This window comes from Eurypyga helias, unplaced genomic scaffold (assembly GCF_000690775.1).
Source record: "Eurypyga helias isolate BGI_N326 unplaced genomic scaffold, ASM69077v1 scaffold4389, whole genome shotgun sequence".
NCBI lineage: Eukaryota > Metazoa > Chordata > Aves > Eurypygiformes > Eurypygidae > Eurypyga > Eurypyga helias.
This window is the reverse complement of record NW_010272609.1, coordinates 96,407-104,451: the sequence shown is the minus strand read 5'-3', so window position 1 is coordinate 104,451 and position 8,045 is coordinate 96,407. Positions and strand designations below refer to the sequence as shown.

The 8,045-nt window shown below is 40.0% G+C and overlaps 1 protein-coding gene across 1 annotated transcript in view; it reads right to left on the bottom strand.

The window, feature by feature from the left end:
* LOC104515259 (disheveled-associated activator of morphogenesis 2-like) overlaps nucleotides 1–8,045 on the bottom strand; it is a 55,494-nt gene that overhangs the window by 5,558 nt on the left and 41,891 nt on the right. The window contains exons 3-4 of the mRNA XM_010159173.1: nucleotides 7,122–7,196; nucleotides 61–155 (exon numbers count right to left, since the gene is read on the bottom strand). Coding sequence (XP_010157475.1) covers nucleotides 61–155; nucleotides 7,122–7,196 — 170 coding nt within the window. The remainder of the gene's footprint in view (nucleotides 1–60; nucleotides 156–7,121; nucleotides 7,197–8,045) is intronic.

Genomic DNA, 8,045 nt, shown 5'->3' with positions numbered 1-8,045 from the left:
CCCGTGTCACATCTGACCAAAGGGAGGCTGTGAATTGTGATGAAAGACGAACAACATTACCTCATGGGCTGAGTCCGCAGAGCTGTCTTCAAGTCTTCAACAATTTTATTTTTCATTTCTGTTTCTTCTTCATCGAAAGCATACAGAGTCTGCATCTGTTCAGAAAAGATGACAATCAGGAAAGCTCGGGCTTTGTGGAAGCTAAGAGACAGGCCAAGAATTATGAAAAACAACTATCCCATCAACCCATGCAGAGGTGCCTGCCGACCTCTCACCAGGAAAGCAGCGCCTCAGCTACAAAACTGAATCCAGATGAGGCTGCTCATGTGGACTGGCAGCAGCATACCGCTTTGCCACACTGGCTAAACCCAGGTTCTCGGATTACCCCCCGAAAATCCTACTTGCCAGTATGCCCTCAGAAAACTGTACCTAATTTGGAACAGTGCTCTGCTGCGGTGATCTATGGATATGTGAGGCAAAGTTTGTAGGGAGAGGTAATATCTTTTATTAGACTGACATGGCTGGAGGGACTGGGGGGAGGAGGGAGTGGGGAGAAAAAAATATACCCGGACTTGTGAGTTGGGTTTCAAAGCATAAAAACTTTTTCTTCAAGTGGTGAAAAAGCCTGCAAGTACCTTGTGTGTACAGTTTGTGTACATACAAGTTTGACTTTTCTTTCCCACACCAAGTATATCACCTGGTTTAAGATACTGATTTTCCCTATATACTTTGCCCTTGCTAATTAGGAACATGTATTGCAAAAAGCTGGAGCATCATAAAATGCCTGTCCCTGTTTTTTAACAAGTAAACTGATGCACACAGAAACTAGGTTTTCCTCTGGTATGCAGCTGGAGACAACTAGAGCTTGCAGTTAACTAGAACTGAAGATGGTGTGGGTGACCGTGAAATCACGATGAGAGATGATGAGTGGAATAAATGTAAAAAATAAGGTTCTCAAAGTCAGACAATGCCACTGAAAAAAGTGGTAGATGAGGAAATCAGGGCTCCAGCACTCAGCACCACTGCGACCTTGGGATGTGAAGCAACACTCTGCAGTGCCCATCACATACACCATTCCGGCTAACAACTTCAATGCGTGACTTTTGAAAAAGTCAAGACTAATGCTGAAATTCTTGGCCTATAGCTATGTCTTCTTAGTCACTTTAATTGTAAAATGGAGAGGATAAATGCCACTCTTATTGGCAGGACTTCTGGGGGATATCACTTAGTGGTATCTGGAAAGCAGCTCTGAGCCCCTTCTCAAATGAATAACCCGATTAAACTAGTATCATCTATCAGGGATCTGATATTATACGTCTCTGTGGTGGAATCTGAGTAGCTACAATTACGGCCCATTACAGCAAAATATTTAAGCCTTTATTTTGTATTTAGCATGCACCAAAGCAAACCTTCCTCTCGCTGGAACTTCCTTTAACCCTCCCTCCCCCAACACCTCACTTCCCTTGGAAGAGCTCCCATGTTGCTTGCTTTTACAAACCATGTGGTGCCAACACATGTCGGTTCCTGAGGGTGGTCATTTGGCTACATGCCCTTGCTGTCTTATGCTGAACAGCTGGCACAGGGAGATGTGTTTAACTCTAGGGGTCCTCTCTCTGATCCACGCTAAAGTCAAATTCACTCAGTAACAGAGCAAGCTATTTCCTGCCCTAATGGAATGACAGAGCGCTACTGATGGAAAATGAGCTGATGATGTTTTATCTTCTGCCAGCATCCCCCAACAGCCAGAAACATAAATTGAAACGCTTAAGCCAAGCCATATATGATCCCCCTCTTTGAAAAATAAACAGAAACCCTGAACAGGCATTATGGAATCTCAATGGCAGAGTCCTGGGGTGTGATTTGGGGCTTGATTTGTATTTTCTTGGGTGACAGCCCATCTGGTCATCTTTCCTTTGGCCCATAAATGCTTCTTTGAAAGGCTCCCATTCCTCCAACGGCTTAATTTCTCTTCTGAGCCATTGTGGGGGGAGAGCAAATGGATGGTAGGAAGGTGCTCAACAGTATTTCGTTCAGAGTGAAAAAGGCCCATTTCCAAATGAAACAAATACAAATAATCCTGCCTTTACAACAGAGGGTGATTATAGAAAGCCCCTTTTCTAAAGCTGCAGGCAGCCAAGAGCCCTTCATTTCTCACTCCTGTGCGTGGCCAGGAACTCAAATCCTCATGCCCTCTCCAAAGACAGACTGGTCACGCGTTTGCATTATGAAATAGCTTTCTCGGCAAAAGTTATATTTGAGGCTGGATTTCATTAATGTGGCTGACTGATGAATTGCTTTCCTGAACTAAAAACTGCATTCAAGGACTAATGTCTGCTGCGCTGAGGATGCAGCTAGTTACTATCAGTTAACCAAACATACTGGGAGGAGGGAAAAAACCAGTGCCAGGACCTTATCTGGTCCCTAAAATGGGTATACATAAGGCTCTTTCCTACAAGCACATTTTGCATATTTTAAGTTCTATGGTTTAAGTGCATCATCCAGGAAAGTATAGCAACTTGATTGCCTATTCGAAAAAAAATCATGAATTTGTGAAAAAAATCATTCACATGGAAATTCAGGTAGTCCAAGAAATGACTTTTGAAAATTTGACTCCATTAAAAATAAAACATTTTAGTTTTATTTAAAACACAAATTAATTTCCACACCTTATCCTAATGGCTAATTATTCCCATGAACTGCTGGGAAGGAAAACACAGGACCATAATGACAGTCCAGGTAGGAGAGAGAGAGGAAAAAAAAAAAAGTAAAAAAAAAAAAAAAAAAGTACAAACTAGCATCAGCAATATACTGTATGAAGGACCTAGTTTTACTTACCAGTCTCACACAAATAAAATTAAAAAGGAAAGATGCAAATAGAATAAATAGGGAAAAAGCAAATTGAATGTTCTGATTTCTCATTATAGCCCAAGCACTTTAGATCTTCTCTAAAATCATAACTAACAAAGAAATCACTTCCAGTTCATAAACAAATACAAAGAAAATTGAATCAAACTTTGATTAAAAGATATTGCATTGCATGTCTCCTCTGACATACCTGGACAATACTACTTTAAAACGATACTTCAAAGAAAACAAGTCCATTGAAATTCAAGGTGCACCACATCGCTAAATACATTAAGGCTGAACTAAGAGAATGAACTGTGAGTCATAAACTATGAATAGATGTAATTTTAAAAAACTGAACTTTTAAGCAAATGAGTTTAAAGCAATATAGATGTCACCTAACCCAGATGGAGGAGAGAGTTGTCATCCACCTCCTAAATTCTGCTGAACAATGGATGTTTTTAATGTCCTGTGAAGCTGCTCTGCCCTGAGCAAATGCTTTCTGAGTCAAGGAAAAGGGCCTGGTTACAGCTGTATTTATTAATCTTGACCCCGTCTCATACTCTCGACCAAGCCATCTCTCCAGAAAAGCTGGATCCGCAACTACCGTTCACCTGAATGCCTCTCTGTGGAAACACATGCACAGCCAAGCTCATAAAAGCAAGGCAGTGCTGTCAGAAGTTTGCCTCCCCAGCAAAGTGAGGGCTGTGTTTATTTGTGCTGCCAAGCAGACTGTATCAGGGGTGAGGAGGGCAGGAGCAGCACTGGGAGGTTTCTCTACGTGTGTTATTAACAGGGCAGCTGCTGCATTTTTAAGAAAAGAAGTGTCATTGCTGATGAGTCAGCAGAAGATGACAATGGCCTTGATAATGGAAATAGGCTCTAATTGTGGGTATGCAACCTCTCCACAAGAACCAGCGTTACTTATAGCATGTAGACGTCAGAGGACTGGGCAAATTTGGAGTCTCCTCTTTCTAAATTAGACCTCATTAGCAGCCATAGCTTTCTCTTAAGGATTGGCCTAGAAGACTCTACCAATGATCTACGTGGCCTCTTGGTTTCAGTCAGGCTACCTGAAAAACAGGGCAGTGCATCCCTCTAGAGGAATAGCACACTGCAGACTAGCAAAGAGATCTGGTTTTACTATCGTATCTTGTGAGAACTGGGTCCAAAAACTACCAAATCTAAAAAGTCACAGCAAGAGAAACAATTGTGGGAACAGGACTGTGCCTAAAATGCACGGCTTTTTGAACTAGATCAGGACTATGTGACCTAAAGTGCTTCCTAACGTAGTGGTCTGAGGTCACAAGTAGGGAATGCTAAACATGTCAGGAATCACCGCATTGCTCGCAAGCATAATCTGTGAGGGGCAGATAGGATGGGTAACTGCAGCAGGTCTCCTGGGAAAATGATCCTTGAGCACAGAGGCTGTGGCCTGCTGAAATCCACAGAAAGATACTTCATGACATCAGCAGGGTAAAAGTGCCATTTTCATTTTATCACCAGGTAGGAAGGACTTTTTTGCCAAGCTAATATATAAAAAAGAACTTCATAATTAAACAAAGGATATAGAAAAAGATGTGAAAGCTGCATGTAAAAAGATTCTTATGTAGTTTATTCACAGGAGATGCAAAGATTAAATTTTATTAAAAAAACCCCAAGGACATAAAGTATTTTAAACTAACACTCGTGTGATTATTGCTACCATTTCAACTCTAATACTTCTTGCAGCATTTCTAATTAAAATATTGCAATACCTGATAGTGCCCAAGAGACAGAAACTGAAATAGACTCGACAGTGTCAGGAAGCAACTTGAAACATGTTTTTCTTTCGCCACTTCTGAGCCAGCTCCGCTTGGGTGTAGTTAAAAAAAAAAAAAAAAAAATCTAGAAAAACCCACCACTAAATTTAGGACTGAAATTATAAGGGACCCAAAATAACCATTTGGTAGTTAAGAATCTCAGAGGTCTAAATAATAATCATTAGAACATGTCTTTTAAAGTGTGTTGGAGCTGATTCTCAGCTGTATTACTCCAGTTTTCCACTGATACAATTCCTGCGAAATCAAGTCAACTAAGTTTCACCTGCTCAGAAGTGAAGCAAGTAAGTGGTAAATCAGAAACAGGGGTTTTAACCCCAGCATGTCTTCTTAACACTTAAAGCATAAGAGTAAATCATGAGGCTTGGAGCCCAATACAAGGTTATCAATCATTCAGTGCTGAGGCATGCAAACAACATTACTGGGGCTGGTGTTTATTGGTGCTCTTAAAACAAGTTTAAAATTAGAAACATAGGCCAAAATATAGTCTCATTCCATGGAACTGGTCCAGATTTACAATAGTGGCGTGTGCATATTCACTCCAGGTTTACATCAAGATCACTTACAGACTAATCCAAAACTGACTGAAATCAATGGAAAAACTTTCAGTAGATTCGAGAGGCATTGGATCAAATCCTACCAGAAGTATTTGGCTCAGTGACATTGCAAGGTTTCATACTTATTTTTTTCCTTAATGGCCCTTGTAGAGCAAATTTGTTCAGTCAGGAAATCAAAGCACAGTGCCATGCCAGTCACAAAAGCTCAATCTCTTTTCTCAGACCAAGTCCATATACTTTCTACTCCATTACTCTGCCCCAAGAAAATCTGGCATGAAGGAAGGTGATAATTTTGTTTATTCATAACTCACAGTAGAAAGCAGCTTTTCTTTTATCCTCTTGTAGTAAGTTATAATAACATGTAATTCGATTTTTTTACTGAGGAAGAAATATTTCACCATGAGAAGTGCATCAGCATTGACACACTTAGCAGCCATTAAGGCATTATTTTAATGAAAATTATTTTATAGCTCATAACCACAATACAAAAGGTGCAGAGAAGCCTTTACAAATCAAACATAAAAGCATAAGTAAACAAATAAGGTGTACTACCTAAGATGCTAGGAACAGATCCTATCATCACTTCTGCGCAACTGCCAAAAAAAGCTGAGTATGCACTGCACGTGAATAACTGGAGGCAAAGTTTGACCATAAAATCAACAAAAGAATTGCAAAACATAAGATCTGCTATATCACAGGAGATCAGTGGACACTATATACAGGTGTTCTGCTTCTGCTGGAGACCAGCTCTACTGGATGCTTCGGAAGAGACATGTCACACAGCTATTGAGCAAGGACAATTAAAGGAAATTTTTCTCAAATATCTTGTTGACTTGTATCTGATGTCTAAGGTGTTACAGCCTTATGTTCCTCTACTTATCTGCTCTTATATAAGTAGATATTATCATACATAAACAACTACCTTTTCTTCAACTCTTCTACTAAACTAATAACACCAGTGTTATTTTTGTAGATTAGTTAGAAATCAATTTGAAACCACGCAACAGAACAAAACTTTACCTAGTTGACAAATAATTGTTTTTCTGATTCATCCAATATTCTCCTATTCTTCTATTCTGAAGGGCTAAATAGGGGCCTTAGTTCCCCATGTCCATGATTTCATACAATCCTCACTTATACACTGCACTTACAACTCCTCTTGAAGAACCAAATTATTTCACCTCTACTTGGTCCAAATGACACACAGGTCTCCAAAAATGCTATCTCCAGTTAAAAGTCTAGTTTTGGAAAAAGATGCTTTCCATTTTCACTGTTTCAGACTGACTAGCCCTGCCAAGACACAAGTATGAGTGTGTGCATCTGCTGAAAGCTAGCTTTACATTAACATTCCGCAAAATTTCCAAAATAGGGGTCATAGCTGAACTATGTTTTGTGATCCAACAACACTCAAGAGCACGACAGTCTCCTCAAGATCATTACAGTCTACTACAGTTTAAAGGCAGCTGAACTGTACAGGAATTCAAAACAGGCACACAGCCACTTCTGTCCCTTCTTTTCAGGGCCAGTACCAGTGAGCAGAGATCTAAGGATCAGGGGCCATCTTCAGCAGAGATCTAAGGATAGGCTTAACAGCTGGCATGTAAATAATTTTAAATCCTCAATATCATTAATCCAGGTCTGAATTTTCATTCCAGAATCTAACCTGATGGCCTTCCGTGCTCAGTATTGTAGAATTAAAAACTGGAAGTACTTACAGTGGTTTCTAATCTACGATTCTGCTAGAGCAGGGCTCCTTCTTAACACACATACTAGTCTTTCAAAAGTCCTGTTTTAAATGAGTCATGCACTTGGGCTAATATTCTTCTCTGGTGATTTCTTCCTAAAGAAACACATCTCTATGATAGGAAATCTTCCCTGCTTTGCAGGAGAGGTAACTTACTGCTGCCATGGAATTGATGCGGTCAATGTAGTAATCTGGCCAGCTGGTAGCAAGCTTATTAGGATCCTCTTGTTCCTGAAACAGAAAGTTAAACAAGGTTACACAAGGAGCCTTTACAGGATGAAATGCCACTGTAGAACCACCTGGGATTCTTCATTGCACCGTTCTTCATTGTGGTTTCTCCCCCCATATTCTTGTATAACGCACACAGATGTGTTTTTTTAACATTTATTACAAACATTTCTGAAAGTGTAATGTTAGCACTATCACCACGGTGTGAGACAGAAAGAATCCCCTTCAGCTGAAGTTATTAAACATGGAATAATAAAGTTTGATAGAGACACAGTTATCTTTGGCATCTAAGCAGCCAACCTCAGTCCCTTAAACACACTATGTTTCTAAGCAGAAAGATAGCCCTCTTAAAGATAACAGGTTTATATTTTGTAGCTTTATGACAGAACATATAAATTATTTTTCCCCTCTACTGCTAGAGCAACAGTGGGATTCACCAACAAAGGCATTTAACATCTGCTATGGAGAAAAAAAAAATCAAGTCAAAGAACCTGAAAAGAAACTAAGACACTGCCTCATTTTGACACATTAAACCAAAAAAAGGTTTAGACTGGCCATTAGGAAGCATTTCTTTACCAAGAGGGTGGTCAAACACTGAAACTGGCTTCCTAGAGGAAGTGTTTGATGCCCCAAGCCTGACACTGTTTGAAGCATTTGGACAATGTCCTTAACATGCTTTAACTTTCGGTCAGCCCTGACATACTCAGGCAGTTGGACTACATGATTGTTGTAGATCCCTTCCAGCTGAAACAGTCTGGTCTACTGCATGCTATTCTATTCTATAAAGCTAAGCACAACCTCAGAACATCCAAAGGAACAGAATAGCATCCCCTCAATTACAGTAGGACCACT